Here is a 22,600-nt window from a genome sequence, read left to right on the forward strand (position 1 = left end):
GGAATGTAGAGGAAAGAAACGATCAATCTGTATTTTTTGATGAACTTGCATTTCATTGTCATTCGAGTATAATAATGATTGTGATTTGTCCCTCGGATGACTACAGATCACAGTTCAGTGTAGAAAAATAACAGTGGGAAAGGAAAATAGTTAATTTCTGTAGATTGAACAACTTACTTCCTTTCTTCTGCTTCTTTTTCCATAAAATCAGGACCATGACTAGACCAAGTAGCAGCATTCCTGTAGTTACCACAGAGATTACTATGATCCTCATTTGTTTTGCTTTATTGGATTTGGAGTCAATCCTCACATCAACATCATGATCTGACACAGGCAGTTGAGCAGAAAAACTGGAAGTTATAAATCAACAATAGGAAAATTCAAATAATCAATATTTTTTAGTTGCTCAGTTTAATTTGCGAAATCCCACTAGCTGGACCTGTCTGCTTCAGTTATCAACCGAATTCATAGTAAGCAATGTCGATGAATATTTTAGTTATCAGGATGGACCTCTAAGGAAGCTGCATGATTCCAATCAATCTTATGCTGTTAGAAGTTCCAATTACATTTACTGCTTTTGGTAAAGTAAATCAATTCATCATGTTGCGAGATTATATGCTTAGCTATTCATATTTTTTGTATCCAATTCACATATGCACTATGAGGTTACTTGGTTTTGTGTGCTTACACAGTCTCTCTTCAATGTATAATACCTGTCAATTCCCTGCTTCAAAGGATGAAAAAGAAAGCAAGAAAATTTGCATCTCTTGCATACTTACAGGATCATTTTGTAGCTAATCTACTTTATATGTATTAGCTTTCAATGTTTTTAGAATCTCAGTATTAGAGTCTTTTTAGGTATGAGATAGCTTCGTACCTAGTTCTGATGCAGCCATCCTTATATAAATGTCTTGCCCATTTTCATTCAATTGTCTCATATCAATCAGCTCACTGAACCAGAGCAAGCAGCCACTTCCTCCTTCCCTGATGTCCAAATTTGCATAAGCTGTACATGAGCAGTTCTTCATACACATGCTCTTGCACTCCTCAAGATTCATGTTCTTGTTAAGCCAGGATTTTCTTATATCTGGCAACTTTACACCAGAGTACTTTTGAAACCCATCTCCTGAGCAATTTAATGCTGTCCTTCTAGCACAACCATCTGACCAATCCACCATGTCCCAATCTTTTGGAACTTTTGGTAGAAACCCTTTCAAGCAACCACATACAGGGGAGCTGGTAATATCACAGCTCCCATATGCACCGCACAATGCATATCGGCTACAATAATCATCAAATAGTGCCAGATAAAACGCCCAAACATCTGTTTGATCGGTCCAGGTAAAACGCTGGAGATTGCCATTTTCAGTTAGCACTAGCCTTGAAAGAATCGAGTTGTTAAGAAGCTGGTATCTGTAATATATTTCCTTGTCATTAAAAACAAACTCAAATTTGTATAGAGTGTTTGGCCGTAATTCAGGGACCCCACTGAAACGGAGACCATTCCAGGGTCCAGACCGATACCGCACAATTGAATTCTCTGTCAGAATTTGCTCAGGATGTCCACTAGGATCATTTCTAAAAGTAAAGTTACCTCTGGATGGATCATCAGGTGACTTCCATGATGACAAGTACCGATCAAAGCCTGTTATTAAATCCCTCCCCATCTTCATCCCTGGCAGGAGTGTATCACACGGATAATCAAAACTTTGCCACAAGGAGTTTTCCAGGTCATCATCGCCGTCTTCTTTGACAACAAGATTTCCTGAATCCAAAAGCTGTGCAACTGGATTTCTTGCAGACCCTGATGAGTTTGTAGACCAAATGATGCTCCCATTTTGATTGAGAAGTTCTAGAATCCCCTCGCCTGTAATCTTTAATACACCTGATGAATTGGTGAGGGGGGTTTCCCTGTTGGCAACCCAAACTACAGTCATGACAGATACTTTGTTGTACCATATTCCCAAGTATCGGTTTTTGGAGCTTCCTGGGCTGAAAAATCCCATTTTAAAGCTTCCATCAGCAGAGGCCATACTGTCTCCATCTTTGATAGATTGAGTTGTATTTATGATGTCTACTGCAGTGGAAATCGTTATGATCAGCAACAAAATGGTGATATAAAGAAGTTTAGAAATGCTGTCCACAGATGCTCTCATTATTTTCCGACAATGAACTTTGTTAAGGTAATGCTGGAGTAAACTTGTTTCTTTCTTTTAAATTGATTTTTGGTGAGCAGGTGATGAATTAGAATCGTGGGAATCCCTCATTTTGCATGATTTTCAATATTCTTCTCTTATTGTCTCTGAAATTGACCCTCCATCGTTTGAATGAGAATAGGAAAATAAGACTACTCGATGCTGACGATTTGAATCCCTTTGTACATCCATATTCTCTCTCATCAATGCTTTCTTGCATAGGCCAAACGTTTCCTCTGTGATGCGTGGTCGGTTTATTTTAACATCCATTTCTGTAAAATTTTCCACCGTATAAATGCTGCTGTCCCTACTCTGGAAATTTGGTTGCCGGGAAAAGCTGTAGCATTGATTAATCAATTATAGCCCAACAGGAAGTCCATTCTCATGTAACTAGTCAATCTACCAGTGCGTGCTGGTACAGGGTGTGATTACTAGTCAATCTACCAGTGCGTGCTGGTAAAGGGTGTGATTTATTATTATTATTAATGTTTTCATAGAACATGCTGTTTTATTATATGTGCTCTATGAATATGGAATAATTTTACTTAAATTTTAATTTAACCTGAGAATATTATGATTTTCAAGGGAAAACTAAAATATTAATTTATTTTATTTTAGTATTTCACCGTCTTACCTTGTTATGTATGGAATAATTTTATGGTGATTGGAAAGTAATTAGTGGTATCCTATTAATTATTTTTTAAGATATACTACAAAGAAATTGAGAGAGAAATTACAGGTGAAGATATTTTTATTATTTTTGGTACATTATAGTTTGTCTTTTTCTTTAAAATGAATCCTAAAATAATTAAATTTCCCAAGAATTATAGAATTTTTCGCTACATGTTTAGAAAATCTTAATTTAGTTTTATTTGTTTGGAATTATAGGCTAATATGATTCAAAAAAATAATGGTGTATTTTAAGAAAATAATATAAAATGCTTTGTTTAAAGGAATTTTTTGGTCAGTGATTGGAAAACAATTCTGAGAATTAATAAATAAATTTGATAGAAAAAAATGTGGGAAAATATGAAAAAGGTTTAGATTTTATTTGAGAAACCCAAACTCTATAGGCCGAAGCCATAGTATAGCCCTAAATCTAAAAGGTCTAAAACTAGAAAAGAAAACGAGATAGGCCGAGAGCTGGTTTCATTTACAACCGGTCCAAAAATGGGGTAAATTTACAGGTAGACAATTTGTCATTTCTCTTTTACTCGTAAGCCATCAGAAATTTTATGCTGCTCCATATATAAATACTGATATTTTAGTAGTTATTTAATAAAATCTATTTTATAAAAATAAGTAAATATAAGTAGTAGAGACAAATACTAGGTGGAGAAATTCTTATTATTTTTGTGTGGGTTATTAATTTTATTATCTCTTCCATTTATGCTTGTTTCTTTTTTTTTTTAATGGATATCGTTTGATAACGTTCGATTGTGTGCTCTCTGTAGATTGATTTAAATTATATTTTGTTTTTTGTATAAAGAAAATTGTAAGTATGTTTGACTAAAAATCATTCTTAATTTAAGTAAAAAAATAAAATAAAATTTTTAACTTTTGATTATAACTTATAATAGATTTCTTTGTAAAAAACAAAGTTGTTATATATCATTTTTACTAAACATATTTATAATTTAACCCCTTTTTGTCATAAATTATTTATAAAATATAATTTGTGGATCATGATCCAAATTAAATGTCATAATTAAAAATAATGTCAAACATACTTCTAATCTACTTCCAAGACAACATTCAAACAACTAAAATACATGGTCTCAACTTCCGACTTAAAGAAAAATCTTTAATTAAAAATAACCTTGGAGTTAAATCAAAGGTTGTTACAATGTTAACAAATTATTATTGAAAAGTTAAAAGTTAAAATTTCAACTTTCAATTAAATTAATATTTCAATTTGATTCTATAATAAATTTTATATATAAGTTGAAAAATAAAATTCTACCTAAAAACAATTTATAGCTTTCCTTCTGAGTTAATGATTAAAAAAAAACTTAAAAATTAATTTGTAAAAGATATTGTTACAACTTAAATCTAAGGTATGTTATTGGCAATGCATAATTAGTGTCACGAGCACCTTATTTATACCAAACTTCAAACATACATATCATAAATAGATACATATATTAAAAAAATTCATATAATATTTTATAATTTTTTAAATATTCCTCAAAATTAATAAAACAATTTATAATTCAAAATACTTGTTATATTAAATAAAATTCATTCTTTGAAACAATGATCTAAACTTAAATGAAAACAATGTAATAATAGATCATCTAAGACATTAAATCATAAAATAATAAAAAAAGTCTCATGAAAGCAAATAAGATATACAAACAAACAAAATAGCAGGAACTATTATTCAAAGGCCAACTTGTTAACAGAAGTTAAGAACCTGAAATAATATTAAAATTAAAAAGTGAGTTCAATTATCTCAAAATAAAAAAATAATATTTAATATATTTTTTAATTATTTATAAGTATAAGGACTAAGGCGCACACACATGCTATATATAAAAGCATATGGTTATTAAATACATGTAAGAAATCAGATAAAGTTATTGGCTTAGATAATAGATGAAACCATAAGGTTTCGATAACATACGAGGTTAGCAGCCCTAATCGCTATAGGAGGATTACTTGCCATAGATTAGTCTCTCTCATCAATCAAGTATATAGAATATTCTATGTATATAGACTAACTGCTCTATGTTTTTATAGAGTACTAACAAGTGTACCAATATCAAGATATAATATATATATTTAAATAATTATTAAAGCAAATGAATATCATATCAAATAAAATTTAATTATCAAGAAAGAGAAAAGAAATAAAATGTAAATAATCGATCATCGATAGCAATCCAATCATCATTTGTTTACGCATGCCACATCATGTAGAAGAGGGCACAATTATACATCTAATGAGATGGTGGATAGCTAGATTTTTTTCACCGGAAACGTCTCACACACTTATCTTTAATGGTGTGAGTATCACTCACTCACTAGAAAAAGAAAAAAAAAGTAAAACAAAAAAATCTTAATCTACAATGATTTATCTCATACCATTTAGTTTTTATTATAACTGTGAGAGATCTCAATCATGGCATAGAAATTTGATATATTTTTATTATTAGAAGAAATTAGGTGTAATTAAAAATTTAATTGAATTCTCATTTATGATTTTTATTTTATTGTATTTTTTAAAATTATCTTATAAAATATTCTATAAATATTAAATTAAATTGAATAGTTATGATTAGCTAGCTAGACGTACAATAGCTTGTGAATGATTTTTTATTCGGTATTTGGATTATTAATAACACAACAAATAAGTATAGTTTATAATTTTATTTTTATAAATTGAGAATGATTGAGAATTTAAATTGAATAAACATTGACAATTTTTATTTAATTTTGAAATAAATTTAATGAATAATTCTAGTTTAAAATTAATTATTTTGAATAAGTATGTTTAAATGAGTTAATATGTATTTCTATTTGATATTTAAGTTAAATGATAATAAAAACTAATAATTCATGGTTCTATTTATTAGTTATTGTATATAAGAAAAAGAGCATGGCAAATTAAAAACCTCACCGGTAACAGACACTACAAACTCATTTGATGTATTTTTAATGATGTAATTGCTGACATTTTGAAAAAGATCTTCCAACAACAACAATGTAAAAACTAACCTAAAATAATCTAATTATATTCAAATATTTACAATAATATCATAAAAATAAAAATCATAATAAAATACGCAAAACCTTTGCGGGAAAAAAAACCAATTTAAGGCAAAGATAAAAACAAGTTTTGTTCTGTGTTCACCACTCAGGTGCCCGAGGGGCACTCATAACCTCTGACTGCAGACTCTTTCCAGGTCTTGCACCACTCGTAAAGCGCTTTCACTTGCCTTTTGGACCATGTTCTTGGTCTTAACATTTTCTCCACCCAACCCGTTGAAAGTGTCTGATCACTATTTTTCTTCAGCAAAGTGTTCGACTAAAATCCTCAACGAGAAACGGTGTGACGGCGTGCAGAGATTTTGCAATGCAAATACTAAGTACCAAGGCATCCATTTTAGCCTCTCAAATGGGCACACACGCTCCTTACTGCGAACCCAGAAAGGAATTGAAGCTAACTCTACAGACTACAAATGTGCCACTATAAAGGTAAATACCTTCAAGCTCCAATTCTTGACATTTGTGTTTGCCTCTTGTTCTTGCCATTTCCAGTGGTGGCATGTGATTTTTCTCTTTAGATATATGCAAGTATAATTTTTTTTTTTTACTCCATTTGAGATCTCCTTCCTTGCTTTCGAGATGTTAACGTACATGCCTCGTAGGCTAGTAGGAGTATTATAATTTTTTTGCTCTTTCTTCAATTACTTTCCTGTGCACTTAATCCAAAAGTCCGACAATTTTGAGCTTCATTGCTGATGCATAAAGTTGTGCTTGAACAAAATACATTATTTTTTTGCTGAAAAAAAGAAGAAGAAGCTAGAAGCAACTAAAAGTTTCTACAAATACATGGCAAATACAAATCTACCGTGCCTCTAACAGGGAGAACGAGCATCCGTTTGCAGAACATGGTTTGTTCTGACTTAATGAATGGCTTGCTTCAATAAGATCCCTTTCAGTAAAAAAACCTGGATGTTTAGGCTGAGGCAATTCATCTTCATTACCCAGCATCAAAACCACCTGTGACATGTTCGGCCTATCTTTTGCATTTTCTTGCACGCATAATAGACCTATGTGAATCGACCGTAGAACTTCAGATAACTTGCAAGTTTCAAATATTAATCCCCCAACCAGCTCCACATGCCTGCCTTCTTTAAACAGTCTCCAAGCCTGTTTTTTGAAATTTAACCACGTCATTTGAAAGAATGAAATGTGGTTTCAGAAAACAAGAAAATGCAACAATTATGACACTGACATGCCCAAGAAGGTTGAGTTGGTGGTCTGGGTGGCAGAATCCTCTGTTCCTGTACCCACTTACTATCTCTAGCATCAATACACCAAAGCTGAAGACATCAGATTTTAGCGAGTAGAGTCCATACTTTGCGTACTCTGGGGATATATAGCCACTGTACGTACACAGAATGTTAGTGTTAGATTGCATTTGTGGGCAATAGAAATAAATTAGAGATGCTTGATAGACTTACTATGTACCAGCCACTTTGTTTGTGTTGGCTTCAGTTTCATTTCCTCCAAAACATCTAGCCAGGCCAAAGTCTGAAATTTTTGGATTCATCTCGTAATCTAATAAAACATTGCTGGCTTTCAAATCTCTATGAATTACTCTTAATCTTGAATCTTGATGAAGGTAAAGGAGTCCACAAGCAATCCCATTGATAATGTGGTAGCGCTGAGGCCAATCTAGAAGTAAACTTTTTGCTTCATCTGCCCAATTTTTTTAACCAAAGCCAATCCATTCTGGTTTTTATCAATTCATAAATGTATATACAAGAATAAGAAAAAACATGATGCATAATGAACACTCGCTTAATTTCTCTCCAAGAAAGTGGAGAAAATTCTTCCTCACCAAGCAATTTTCCTAAGGGGCTTGAATGAAACTCAACAAATGTTTGTTTTTGGTGCTTTTGGTTCGCACTTTCTCCTCAAAGTTGTGTTCTAATTGATCCATGATACTACATAGAGTTGGTTCTGGTGTTTGGATAATGAAAACAATCGAGTATAATAATTGAGCTATAGTTTTGCAGGTTGAGAAATCCTAACCGAAAATAAAGAAGTCCAAGCTTTTGTTAGGCAAAAACTCGTAGATCAACATCTTTTCCTCTCCTTCAATGCAACATCCTAGAAGCTTCACAAGATTCCGGTGCTGAAGCTTCACAATATTCTTGACTTCATTTTTGAATTCATCAAGTCCTTGTCTTGAATTCTTAGAGAGCCTCTTCACAGCCATTTCTCGTCCATCTTTCAAAGTCCCCTGAAAATGATCAGTGAATATCACAGGCAAATTAAGTCATACATTGTCTTGAAAATTTTGAGAATACCACTATGGGTCTGTTGGAACAGTTGCCAAATGGTTGTTGTTCTGCACTTGGAAAATGGTTTGTCCAGTGGTTGAATATTTCCAAAGAAATTAATACCAGAGAACTAGGCATTGTTGTTTTTCAGATTAGTACCTTATAAACAAGTCCAAAGCCCCCTTCTCCCAGTTTATTTTCGTCTGAAAAGTTTCTGGTTGCAAAAGCCATGGTATCAAAATCAAACAACGGTAATTCCAGAGCTTCTTTCTTGTGCTTGTAATTTGAACTTCTTCCCAAACCACCTGATATGTTTCCTGCAAGCAGAGCAGAATTGGTAGAAATAGAACAGAAACAAGGGATCACTAATTCCTGTTAAACTCAAATGTACTTGAGACGTAAAAGATAATGAGCTCTTAATATTTTGTGGATGTACATTAGCTTGCTAAACTCAAATTGGAAAACGAACTAAAATGTGTTTTTCGAAATTGGGGGATAGAAGAGCCGAGACTTTCATATGGTGTAAATAACTTACTGTTTTTCTGCTGCTTCCTTTTCCAAACATAAAAGACCACCGCTATGATAAGTACCAGAACTCCTGTAGACAATGCAGTGCTTACCATGATCCTTCTCTTCACATTGGATTTAGCATTATCCTTTGCAGCATCACCAGCATCTACAGAATCGCAGAGAGATGAGGAATCAAAAGACTAATTAATTGCCAAAAAAGGCATAGTCTTTGTTAATTAGGTAGCATGGCTGGAAAATTTACATTAGCTCTGGGCAGGCAATCCTCCATCATATTACCAAGTGATATGTCTAGGCGTTGATTTTATTATATTTCAAGATCTTCTATGCCAAATTAGATAATGAGCTATGAATGCTAAATTATCATGCTATTTACACGGTAACACTAGTATACTTGTTTACAGAACACTCCCAGCGGGACATATTCTTCTCAAGCAGTTGATTTCCCATCTTAGTTTTTGCTTAGCTTAATATTTAAACATGATTTTGGAAGATAATCTTAATATATAACATACTACAAGTTCCTATAATCGATCAGTAATAGATACTGCCTTTTCTACTCTGCGGACAAATTCATACCTAGTTCTGATGCAGCCATCCGTATATAAATGTCTTGCTCATTTTCAATGAAAATTCTACTATCGATCAGGTCACCAAACCAGAGCAAGCACCCACTTCCTCCATCCCTGATGTCCAAATTTGAATATGCAGTGCAACTGCAATTCTTCAAGCATGTGCTCTTGCACTCCTCAAGATTCATACTCTTGTTGAACCATGATGTTTTTGTCTCAGGCAACTTGGCACCAGACAGCTTGCGAAACTCATCTCCAGAGCAATTTAGAGGAATCTTTCTAACACAGCCACTTGACCAATCCATTGCATCCCAGTCTTTTTGAATTTTTGGAACAAATCCATTCAAGCAATCACACACTGGAGAGTTGCTTATACTACAGATGCCATTCGCACCGCATAGTGAATAGCGTTCACAATTATCTGTATTTGCTGTGCCATAAAGCAACCAACTTTGTGTTTTATCAACCCAAACAAAGTTTGTGATATCACCATTCTGACTTGCCACGACCCTCCAAAGTTTAGAGCGATTAAGAAGATGATATCTGTAAAATATCTCCTTGTCGTTAAAAACAAATCCAAATGTGTACACGGGATTTGGTCTTAAATGAGGCGTCCCGCTGAACCGCATACCATTCCATGGACCAGATCGATACTTCACCCTTGAATCCTCCATCACAAGAATCTCAGGATATCCATAAGGAACAAGTATATATGTAATATTACCTCTGGAAGGATCATCAGGTGACTTCCATGATGTCATGTACCAGTCCATGCCTGTTATTCTATTCCGTCCTTGCTTCATGTCTGGCATGAACGTATCACCTGGATGTTCAAAACTCTGCCACAAGGAATTTTCCAAGTTATCATCACCCTCCTCTTTCACAACAAGATTTCCTGAATCCAAAAGCTGTGCAACTGGATTCCTCGCAGGTGTCGATATGTTAGAAGACCATATCAAGCTCCCACTCCGATTGAGAAGAACAAGGATTCCTTGGTTGGTAAGCCTTAAAATTACTCCTGATGAGTCATTAAGTGGAGTTTCTCTGTTGGCAACCCAAACTGCAGTCTGCACGGATATTTTGCTGTACCATATCCCCAAGTACCGGTTTTTCGATTTACCTGGGCTGAAAAATCCTAATTCATAGGTTCCGCCAGCTGAAACAATGGTATCACCTTCTCTAACAAACTGAGTTGTATTTATGGTATCAGTTGCAGTGGAACTTACTATAATTAACAACAAAGAGGAGCAGAATAGAAGCATGGGAAAGTATTTCATTGCTACTCCTTTTCTTTTCTTTTTTTAAATCATCAAGCTTGGATGTGAAAAAATACTTGCAAAAAACAGCATATTAATTTAAAACCAAGTACAGTTTGTCTGCCCGAAACAGTTCCATTTGTTAGTGGTAGGTTTTAATTATTTCTACATGACAATGACAAGCAGAATTGATAGTGAAGTGAATGCTAGTGGGAAGAGGTGGTAATCTAAAGTCAACAGTTTAATTGATGTTTATAATTTTAAGGAACTCTTTAATTGGTTGCTTGACTGTACAGGGTCATTAGCATTGAGTCAAAATCCACTGACTCCATATAAATCAGTGTAAACTTCTGTTGACCCGGTGACCCATGTCTTCTTTTTAGTCAATCCGGAGTCGAGTCAATTATGCTTCTACATAATGGATCTGTTTTAAGTAATTGCTTTAGCCTCATCTTGTTTGATCAAAGATTTTAGGAACCTTATCAACTCTTGATTTCCGGGGGTAGCGTTTGGGGTTGGGTGGTTTGACGTATTTTCCTCCTTTTCACTCATTTGATAACTGTTTCCTCTCTGATTTTCTCTTGTCATTTCAAGGTTAGTGTCTTTTTTTTATTTATGTCCTCTTCCATAGTGTTTCTTTGGTTGTTTCTGGGTTCCTTCATCTATTATTTTTATTGCATTACAATGGGAGAAGGGTGATTGGTTCTGGGTGATTTGAAGCCTGCCTAGCTTGACGAAATATAAACTTTCTTGCCTCTAATTATTTTCTTCTGAAAAGTTCCTGGTTGCAAAAGCCATGGTATCAAAATCAAACAACGGTAATTCCATATTGTTAAATCTCCTGGAAATCCTCTTGCTTCCCTCTATGTCTTAGGAGCATGCATAGGTTGAATGGTCTTTACTTGATCAGGATGGGACAAGTAATACTGGTTTATATTTTAAACATTGTTGGAGCTTCTTATATCATTTAGTTTTGAAACTTCTTGTCATTAGCCAACTTTCATGTGAAAGTATTGGCGGAGACTTCTTCCAGAGCATGACTGGTCAGTTATGACAGCACTTCATCCTCCTTTCTAGGCTATGTTCTTTTGGCATCCCTTATAACCCTATATTCCTCCAAGATGTTTATGTTCACTGATGAGTAGTAGACTTTAGGTGAGGGGTTTATGTTTTATAACATCCAGTGCACATGAAAATTATAAGCAAATGCATGATTATGATGCACATGCCAATGTATATTGAATACGAATTTAGCCTTTCCAATAACGATTGATGGCCACCACTTTGTTTATGTAATGGGTGTAGATTCTTTTGTCATATATTTTGTTAAGAGTAATTTTGTCAAGCCATTACATTAAATCACGCTTATCAAGAGACAAATTTTACATAAAAGATAAATCAAAGCCTTTTTTTTCATTAATAATATTGACAAGCTTATTACATTATTTTTGAAAAAGAGAACACAAGGAAGGAAAAGAAAAGGTACATCTGTCTTTTTCTTCAACAACATCTCTAACCAAAGATAGGAAAGCGAAACCATGATTCTCAATTTTTCCTAAAAAAGCATCATTCATAGCTAAGCTTTTTTAGTAGCGGAGGATGTCTCGTCTCATCTTTCAGGCATTGACCCTAACACTTTAGGTATGTTTGACAACTTCATTCATTTTGGTCATCTTTTCTATGAACAACATATTGCTTTGATTTAAAGTATTGTTGTTAATGTCGATATGATCTTTATATTTTTCTAATGCTATTAACTTCTCATTTAAGTGCTTTATTTTTTCTTATTCTTTATGGAGCCTTACCCTCGTCACTTTTACTTCATTTTTTTTAATCACTAGATATGTTTCAATAGCTCCGACTCTCTTGCCTTTTCTTTCAACCCTTGTTATCTTTTGTGCTTTAGATAGTTGACTTTTCATCATCATATATTTCTTGTTTAGCTCTTTATATTTCTTAATTTTGTATATTAGCTCTTCTTGAACCTGTGCAAATTTATCTTGATAATATTCAATGCCTCCTTGACAGTCATTATAGTCAAACTCTAATGCTTGAAGTTTGAAGTTGTTTTACATCCAAATCAGATCCGATTCTCCTTTCTCTTTCTCAAATTCTTCCATTACAGCCTTTTCTTTGCTCAATTGTAGCTCTAGTTCTGTTATTCTTGCATCTCTGGATTGAACTTGCTTATCTAAAAATGCTTTCTTTTTGTCTCCTTCCAGTACCATTATTTCTAAAGTTGTCTTGTCTTGCTCTTACTCAACTTTATTTAAAGCTTTTATATTTGCTCTCTCAGCTCCTCTTGACCCTTTTTTTTCCTTTGAATTAACTCTTCTACAACTTGTAAAGGTCCAACTTCAGAATGTGGCATCCTACGAACAATGATCATGGTCAAATATATCCATCTCGTATACTCCTCGCTTGTGTCAAGGTCTCTAAACCTTAAATTCTTTTTTTATTATATTAGAACCAAGTGCTTCCAATCTTGTTTGATAATTTCTAAGACTTCATATGCAGACTTATCTTTGAATAACTTTAAAAATTAGACAAGTCCAACAATTATCGAGACGTATTATATTTCCCCCAATTGTCTTACCATAAGGGTCGGAGCACAATTTATATAACTTGTAATCCCAACTAAAAGTACCTAACATTTTTACCCACAACTCATTAGGACATCTATTGTTATGACTCATTGGGCTTTTCAGTTAAAGTTGCTATTAGGCAACTCTTGTAGCTTCTTTATCCAATCATGATGATATGAATCTCGTGATCACATAGTTACGCAATCCACAATTAAAATTGAGATTCAATCCATGAAAGCCAAAAGAGATCTAATAGGAGTATGACGCAATGAAAACATATCCTAAAGCACTGACATTATTGGAATGAAATCAAATGATGCAACGAAGTTAGTTAATTTTTGATAAATCAAATTCAGTTCATTCAAGAACCAAATAATACAAGAATTTCTCATACACTTTAAAACTAAAAGTTTAAAAGCATTATTCATCAAATGTTTTTTTTTTAATTTAGGCTTTACGTATGTTTAAATAGTTTTGAGAAATTAATTCTAATATATTTTATCATTGTGGGCTAGAGTGACTCGTTTACAAAAATTAACTCAAAACTTTTACTAGTAAGCCCTAACCCTGATCTAAACAAGTTTTAGATCTTAGTTAAAAATCAAAGTATTAATTAAGTTCAAACAGAAATAATAATAAAAACAACAAGTCTAGATAGTAACTTGTTGATGTTGCATGTACTAGAAGAAAAACAAGATAAAATATCTTAATTCCCTAACTTAAATAACTCTTGGCTGAGACCTATTATCCTAAATACTCTAGGATTGCTTAGCCAACTTTTAAAGTCTTTTTGATGATAGGAAATTTAACCTAAATGAAAATATAATTGTTGAAGTCTTATATCCTTGTTGGACTAGGATTTCCCTTCAAAACATGGAAAACATTCCTATAAATTAAATCCACTTGTAGCCGCCCATCATTTTCCTTTATTGACTAGGAGAATAAAATATTTAGCATTAAATAATCTATACAAGTCTAGGATTTAGATATGACAACCCTCTTTGGTTTCCTTATATGACTAGGAAACTTTCTTCTTTATTGTTAAATATTCTCCTAAATAATATAAACAATAATGAATGAATTTCTCTTTTAATTTTAGAAGAGTATTTTTTTAATCCTTGTAAGAAAAGGGTTTTAACATCTTAATTAGCTCAAGTCAACTTTAGAACCCATATGGCCCAAACTCATACTCATTAATATAACCCAAACTAGATCTGATACAAGCTCCTAAAAAACCTACTTTGTTGCCCAAATTAGACCTATACATGGGTTAACCTGATTTGGCTAATTGAAATATAAAAAAGATTGAACTGAACCCATCATTATGCATAAACCAAAGCTGGCTAAAACTATCCCACGCTGAAAACCCATCATGACCGAATGGAATACAAGCTAAATTGCAAGGAATAATAAAATCATGGCCGAATGACCTCCCTTTCAAACTGAAGCACATAATCAAAGGTCCTTCATGATAAATCTATGGTTGAATCATATCACTTGATTATCCAAGCTTCCTTTTTCTTTTTTTTTCACCAACTTTAAAAGGCTTTTATTAAACCACAAAAAATTATTGAAGATTGGTTTCTTTGTTTCAATATGACTCACCATCCATATATATAATAACTATATGCAACATCTCATTACCTCATTTCCACTTCTTCTACAATAGTTAAGGGTTAGGATGCTTTCAGCCAACATAACAACAACATGGTTAATCTAGGTATTTTCATGAACTACAAATACAATATTAGCTTTTAAACTTATCATATATGTTAAGCTTGAAAACAACACAGGGTCAAATATGTCTGAAGCAATCAATCTATCTCTTTCTATGGATCAATTTTTGATTTTTTCCTCTATAACTTAGCTTCTAACAGTTTCAGTTTCCACTCTATACCACTAGCATTCTTTATAAGAACTTAGTTAGATTATGAACTTTGAGCAATTTTGATAATTGAGGAATCATCCTGTTATCTTTTAAAGGGAAATATATAGATGGTTGGGAAACTCCATCAACATTCTATATTCTTCTTAAAGGGAACTTGGTTTGAAAAATGTCTAAAAAAAAATAGGTCATCTGCAACTTATACACTACAAATGAACCAAACATAGAAATCCGAAAAGATTTAGTGATTTTCATTTCTTCTCTTTTCTTTTGGTATTTTGGATGTTTATGACTCTTGTATTATGGGACATAGGTTTAAATTAAATATCTTCAATTACCATTAAGGCTTTTTTCAGGATAAACTTGGAATCTTTGGCTGTTACATCATTCTAAATAATATTTCAGATAAAACTACGTGCAATTTTTATTTTTATATTAGAAACGATGAAGTTGTATTACTTCTAATAATATTTTGGATATTAACCTATTAAAGTTTCTTTATCCTTATATTAAAAGTGAATAAATTATTATCCTTAATAATATTTTACATATTAACCCTTTTATAGATTCTTTTATCCCAATATCAAAAGTAAAGAATATATTTTCTAATAAAAAATAATTTTTTAATATTTTTCAATTGTAGATCAAAATCCTTTAGAATTTTACAAACTTGTTGTAACATCCATGCCAACACTTACAAAAAAAATAAATCCAAAGTATTTTAGATTTTTAAAGGAAAAAAAATGCTCAAGTAATTTTTATGATTCTTGACCATATGAAAAAAAAATTTATTTATTTTGAATTTTTTTAATATTTCTTATTGTTTTTTTAAGGCTTTGTATGGCAAAAACTTAATTTCTTTAAAGGTAAAACTATCAATATAGGCTTAAGGACATGTTTGTCAAACAAACTCTTAAATAAAAAATTTCTTTATAAGAAAGATTTAGAACCAAACAAGGCCTAACTCATCTTACTCTAATTTGACCCAATTGGGTTGACTTGAAATCTTTTATTCAACCATAAACCAAACAAAAAACTATTAGTTTGACTTGAAAAACAAACTAAAGCCAAAATCAAAACCAAAACAAGTCAAACTTGCAAAAACATGAAAAGTTTAGTAAAAAATAGATTAAAACCTAGAAATATTCAAGAACACAGCATGCCTAATAAATGTGAATCAAAATTCAGACTAGATATAAATAAAACAAAGACATAAAGATGTTGGAAATCAATCATTGAACCATAATTAAGCATCAAACATGAATGATTATTAACCAATAATCATGATTTGGTCAAAATATATTTTAGTGTAAAAACAAAATCCTATAATTAAAACTCAGAAAAAAAAATTATTGATGTAATTCAACCCTTAATTACTGATTAATCAAATTGTTGGTGTAAATAATTGGATCAAAACTGGTTCAAATCATGAAGTCAAAACAATGATTTTTCTAAAAACATGAAGAATAAAAACCTAGAAAACTTAGCTACTTCGTATCCCTAAAAATGCATTCCAAGCACTAGAATCAAGCCTTTTTGGTTCAAACAAACCATATTATTATTGTTACATATAATTGAAATAAAGTGAACAATAAATCACAATTATGCCTAATATCTCAATTTCTAAAACCGCCAAATTAAAACAGAAAACATGTTCAATAATTTTGTGTTAAAATCTTATTTGATATGACATTTGTTTACTTTGATAATTATATAAGTATCTATCATGTCTTAATATCGATATACTTATTAATAATTTCATGTTAATATAGAGTAGTTAGTTTATATGAATATAGTATTTTGTATATCTAGCTAGTAAAAAAGACACTAGTTTGTGGTAATTGATCATCTTACAGTGATTCGAGCTGCAAACCTCGTTTGTTATCAAAACCTTAGGGTTTCATCAGTTATTTGAGTTATTGGCTTTGTCTGATCTCTTACGTGTATTTCATTACCATATTCTATTATGCTTAATGTTTTTATTTGTGTGTATTTCAGTCCTTATACTTATAAATAGTTAAAATATATATTAAATATTATTCTTTCATTGAGTTGATTGAACTCGCTCTCTATTTTAATATTATTTTAGGTTCTTAGCTTTCATTAGCAAGTTAACCTTTAATTGAGAATTCTTGCTACTTTGTTTGTTGGTATGTCTTGCTAGCTTTCGCAAAGCTTTTCTTATTCTTTGTGATTTGATGTCTTAAATATTCTACTATTATATTGTTTTCATTCCAGTTTAGATTTTTATTTCAAATATTGGATTTTATTTAATGTAATAAGTATTTTGAATTATAAATTATTTTTTTAAGGAATATTTGAAAGATTATAAAATGCTACTTGAATTTTATATGTATATTTATTTTATGATATGTATGTTTTAATGCTTAGTATAAGTGGGATGTTCCTAGGGCACAAACCCGAAATTTAGGTCGTGACACCTTGGTTTTGAACTTCTTTAATTGAGTCCTTAATTGCCCATTAAACTTTAATATTTATACAATTAAAATCTTGTTTTGACCAAATTAACTTTTTAAAATTACAATTTAACCCCTGGATTTAAGACTTTAATTTCTTCTGATTAAAACCTAAATTAAACTCAAAAACTAAATTTTCTTGCGATTAAGCTTTTAATAAATTCAATTAAATCCTGAAAAAGTCCAATAAAGTTATTAAACATTCAATTTTAAAGTTCTCTTCTCAAATTAAATTTTCTCTTATTAGCAAGGCCATCGCCAGTTAAAATTGAATTATAAATTTGCTAGATTTGTTTGAAATTATCCTTGATCATCCTCGTAATGCAGCTTGGTCCAAAACTCTCACTCCTGTCAATTTTTGTATAATTGCACTAAGATAGTCAATCCAAATTCTTCTCTCTGCGTGTGTATTTTTGCCTGTGAGGCTTTAAAATGGATAACAACAACCAACAAGCCATGTGGAAAAATAAAAATACCCTCAACATTAAGGCTATTGATTTTTTTAGAAGGGCAAAACAATAATTATATTGTAACAATAAATAGTAATATAAGTCGTACGATGATTTTCCCTTCCCTTTTAGTTTTTTTTTTCATAAAACAAATACCATTGCTTAGCTTATATTTTAGTAGAAACATTCCATAATAAAACTTTGAATTAAAATATTTGTGTGGTAAGTCTGTTGTTTCCTTCTACATCAATGGCATCCAAGCAAGCAATGACTTCTATAATTCTCCTATTCTGTCTCCCTCTATCTTTTGGTAAGGATTTATTAACTTCTCCATGTTCTATTTTCTTTAATTGTATGTGTGCCAAAGGATTTCTAGCAATCAATTTTGTTTCAATATAATCTCTTCGTTCATTGAACGAATAATAATCCAAAATATAATTATTTTTTCCCTGTTTTAAAGAAAAATTACGAAGGGTCCGATGTTTCAACTGCTTCAGTATGTATATTTGTACGTTTCAGCAATTCAGGGGAAGTCAGCTGTGAAAATAATTCGACTATTAGCTGCTACTGTGATGATCAATGCCATGCTCCACCGCTTTTGGAATTCATTTTGGGACGTGTAAACCAGATCCTACTGCTAAAAAATATTGTTGCTGCTCCACTGATCCATGATCATCACCAAATGGGGAGGACAACCGGTCCTACTAGATCACCAACTCTGTTTTTCACTCTTTCTATCTAGGAATTTCCTTTATTATGCTTTGTAATGGCAATGCTAATGTATAATTTATGGCTTGTGAACAAGGTTCCTTCTGGGCCAACTTTAATTCAAGTTTAATTGAGTAAGAGTTTATTTTGTATTATGCAAATGTTTTTAAAGTGATTTTTTAAAAACACCAAAAAATATATTTTGAAGTAAAGAATATTTTTTTTTCAAAAACATTTTTGTAACAAAAAAATAAACAGTCTCTTGAATTAGAAGCGATGATTTTTCTTTTACAGTAGGTTTGTTAATTCAAAATTTAGCTGAGATGTGATTATAACTCATAGATCAACATCTTTCCATCTACTTCGATGCAGCATCCTTGAAGCTTTATTAGATTCCGGTGCTGAAGTTTCACAAAATACTTGACTTCATTTTTAGACTCATCGACTCCTAGTTTCGAATTCCTACGGAGCCACTTCACAGCTATTCTCATCCATCATTCAATGTTTCCTGTATAGAGTCCCTCGGTATCAGTAGCAAACCATGCATTTTCTCAAGAAAGTTGTGAATCATAGTTTGGTACTGCATACCGCATTACCACAACACCTGTTGAAACTTTGAAAGTTTAAAACACTTACTCAATTTTTTCTTTATATTTGGTTCTGTAATAGGTTCGAATGAGCTAATACCACAGAACTACAGAGGATCCAGGAGTTTGTATCATTAAATTACGTAGCCGTCAAGAAATTTGCATGATTGTGTATAGATCAGTACCTTATGTACGGGTCAGAAACCAGTTATATTCCTGCGCACGTAATTGCTGTGACTAAAGAGGAAGCAAGGGATCTCTTCTTTCTTTTAAACTAAAATTGCTTTGACACATGAAATATAACGAGCTCTATAACAAATTGTGGGAATGGTCAGAATTTCAGAGAGTTAGACAAGGAGCAGAATTCCCGCAGACAACACACGACTTGCTAATGCATAGACAGACACTCTTCAGTGCATCTTGTCATAAGATGTTTTACGTAAACAGGATATGATGTTTAGAGTAAAGAAGAAAATTTTCTTCTGTTGCATTTTACTTCCCATCTCAGCTTTTACTTGAGTTGGTCTCTGAACGAATCATATGGACAGTTACTATACTTAATATTTGACTTTACTGTAAGTAATTAGAATCGTAGTATTAGAAAATGGTTTCTCCATCCTTGCATAAATCTCCAGCTCTTTTTCAACAGTTACTCTGATATCAACTAGGTCCCCGAACCAGAGAAAGCAAGCACTCCCTCCTTCCCTGATGTCCAGATTTGAATATGCTGTACAGCTGCAGTTCTTCAAGCACACACGTTCTGGCATTCCTCAAGAATATTCATGCTCTCGTTAAAACATAATGTGCTTGTCTGAGGCTGCCTCACACCAGAGAGCTTTCGAAACCCATCTCCAGGGCAATTTAGTGGAGTTTCTAACACAACCACTTGATCAATCTTTGACTTCTGGGCCACTTTTTCCTCTAGAGCCTTGATGTTTTTGCTTTGCACCTGATCAACTGTTGATTAGCAACCTTTCTTCACCCTTGAAAAGTGGCTCTGATACCAATTGTTAAGGTTAATGCTTAACAACACAAAGCTTATAGAAAATTGAGAGAGAGATAGAAAAAATTGTAGAGATGGAGTTTTGCAATTTACTGCAAAATGTTTGTTGCAAATAAAGCTACTGTTGAACAACTCTTTTTTGTTAATCAAGTCATTATTTTTCTGTTGTTTTTTAGGCCATCAGTTACCAAAATTCTTGTATAAAAGATTGCTTTGTGTCAATAAAACAGTACTGATTTGCAGTCCCATTACAACCCTTTATACAACAATGTTCTTCAATTTTTACTTGAATTCCAAGGTAACTATACAAGTGGGATTTATACAAGTCCTTGGCCTTTCATTATTAACTAACTGGCCAACCAACTAATGAATCACGTGCGCTTTAATCCCTCCACGTGCAAAAACTACAAAACGTACTGCTGCCTTCGTCTGTTGTTGCTTCTCTTCTAACTTTCAAGCTTATCCTGCAACATGCAACACCATATCCCCGGATATCATTTTCTGGACATTCCAGGCTGAAAGATCCTAACTTAAAGGTTGCATTAGCTGAAATAATGGTATCACCATCTGTGATGGATTGAGTGGTGTTTATGGTGTCAATGACATTGGCCGTTTCTTTTATCAGCTATAAAGAAGAGAATCAGAGAAATGTAATTCTTTGATATTCTCGTTCTTTTTCCTGCAGCTTTCTTTGTTAAAATTAAGCAAGGTTCTCAGTTCTGGTTGATATAGAATGTAACATTTCCAAAAATAAAATAAAATAGAATATATTTTATCTTGTTTGAGATCTTAAGTTATTTTAGACTTTTTATTCAAATTCTAATCAAGATATTCTTGGTTTACTTTATCTATTCTATTTCATTTAACAGTTTAACAAAACTAAAATGTGATTTTAATTGATTTTTGTTTGTTACAATTTAAGGAGTAAATAAAGAGGAAACATTAATATTATCACATTATTATTAATATTCAAAATAATTATTACTATTTTTATTAATATTGGTATTATTTTAAAAAATTGAATGTATCACTAATATATATAATTTATATTCATATTGTTGTTTTTTTATTTGTATTTTATAGAAATTTGAGCATTACAAGTGATGTTTTAAATTTCATTAACTTTTGCAATATTATCTTATTGAATAAGTAAATTCACAAAGAAACTAGCTTTTTTCATGAAAAGGATTTAAATTAAAAGACTACTGAGATATTTTTATCTATTTTGATTATAGAAGACAAAGAAATCCATCTTTTTATGTTGAGGATAGATAAAGTAAAAATAATTATTTATTAAAATTAAATTTTCTGGTTGATGATTTTGTGACATTGATAATCTATTAAAATTGTAATATTTAATTGATGATTTTTCATACATATCAGATTAAGATTATTATTTTTATATTAATAATAGAAATGATGTTTAATTTATGTTTTTTTTTGTATTAAAACCTTTTACCTTAATAGTATTTTAGTATTTTATTTATGTTAAATTACTTTACGTTAAAGGTTTTTTTAGTCTTAATTCTTGAATATATATAAATATTTTAAATTTTAAAATTATATTTAGATGATTGATATTGTATTTATATTATATAATTTAAAACTAATTTATTTTTAATTTTAATTAAAATCATATTTATTAAATTAATATTTTAAGATACCCAGAAACAAAATATTAAAATACTTCGAAACTAGAATTTATCATTTTAATAAAAAGAATTAAAACACCAACCCAAACGTAAGCTTCCCGAACCTTGTTTAAGATAGTCACCGGAAAAGGTCAACATTTAACACTGCAACCAGTCTGTAGGGAAGGCAACATTCCATTTATTAGTGGAATGCAGAAGCGACGAGTAAAAACAATTGAAAACTTAATTAAATTTTAAAAAATAAAGTTTAAATTAAAAAAACCAATTAAAAAAATTAAAAAATACTTGATCCAATTCGATTTTAAAATCTAAAATTAAAAAACTTTAATCGAACAAATCAAATTAAAAAAATAATATAATTTTTATTGAATTAAATAGAATCAAAATTAGGTGGTTGAGTTTAAATTTTTAATTTTATTTTTTATATTTTATAAAATTTTAATTTAATTAGTTTTATAGATAAAAATTAGATTAAATAAAAAATAATCATCCCTGGAAAAAGTATGCGTTTATTTCTGGATGATAATGACAGGCAAAATTGATAGTCAAAGCTCAAAAGAGAGCAGACTGAAGCAGCGATTGTCATTCTAGATGTGCCGTGGACGTTAAGGAGGCCACCCCACTGCATTTAACTCTAACGCGTTTGCCGTGGACAATAAAGAAGGCTACCCCACTGCATTAAAGTC

General features: G+C 31.5%; 2 protein-coding genes and 1 long non-coding RNA gene across 5 annotated transcripts in view; 1 reads left to right on the forward strand and 2 right to left on the reverse strand.

The window, feature by feature from the left end:
- The window catches only part of LOC105117145 (G-type lectin S-receptor-like serine/threonine-protein kinase At4g27290), a 37,187-nt gene extending 26,144 nt beyond the window's left edge, over positions 1-11,043 (reverse strand). The window contains exons 1-7 of one of the 3 annotated variants that reach the window (XM_011014714.1): positions 9,320-11,043; positions 8,748-8,888; positions 8,372-8,529; positions 7,962-8,172; positions 7,388-7,484; positions 7,159-7,309; positions 6,635-7,073 (exon numbers count right to left, since the gene is read on the reverse strand). In XM_011014714.1, the coding sequence (XP_011013016.1) occupies positions 6,768-7,073; positions 7,159-7,309; positions 7,388-7,484; positions 7,962-8,172; positions 8,372-8,529; positions 8,748-8,888; positions 9,320-10,589 (2,334 nt within the window). In that variant the 5' untranslated portion in view covers positions 10,590-11,043 and the 3' untranslated portion in view covers positions 6,635-6,767. Of the gene's footprint in view, positions 1-6,634; positions 7,074-7,158; positions 7,310-7,387; positions 7,626-7,961; positions 8,173-8,371; positions 8,530-8,747; positions 8,889-9,319 lie in introns of those variants that run through there. The other 2 variants (XM_011014712.1, XM_011014713.1) reach the window with 2 other exon arrangements.
- LOC105117148 (G-type lectin S-receptor-like serine/threonine-protein kinase At4g27290) lies at positions 7-2,328 on the reverse strand. The gene is made up of 2 exons (XM_011014715.1): positions 878-2,328; positions 7-324 (listed from the first exon to the last, which is right to left on the reverse strand). The coding sequence occupies exons 1-2, from the start codon at positions 2,154-2,156 to the stop codon at positions 101-103; spliced, it is 1,503 nt and encodes a 500-aa protein (XP_011013017.1). The 5' UTR covers positions 2,157-2,328; the 3' UTR covers positions 7-100.
- Positions 6,077-8,036, forward strand: LOC105117147 (uncharacterized). Its single transcript, XR_840680.1, has 3 exons — positions 6,077-6,395; positions 7,549-7,607; positions 7,946-8,036. It is a non-coding gene; the product is annotated as an uncharacterized LOC105117147 (long non-coding RNA).
- Positions 11,044-22,600: the final 11,557 nt, after the last annotated feature.

Source organism: Populus euphratica, unplaced genomic scaffold, assembly GCF_000495115.2.
Source record: "Populus euphratica unplaced genomic scaffold, PopEup_1.0 scaffold1196.1, whole genome shotgun sequence".
NCBI classification, from domain to species: domain Eukaryota; kingdom Viridiplantae; phylum Streptophyta; class Magnoliopsida; order Malpighiales; family Salicaceae; genus Populus; species Populus euphratica.

Bases quoted from the DNA above. Each gene is read 5' to 3' on its own strand.
- LOC105117148 (XM_011014715.1), bottom strand. From the start codon at position 2,156: ATGAGAGCATCTGTGGACAGCATTTCTAAACTTCTTTATATCACCATT. The intron at 325-877 runs GTACGAAGCTAT...TGCCTGTGTCAG, and splicing joins GATGGCTGCATCAGAACTAG to ATCATGATGTTGATGTGAGG.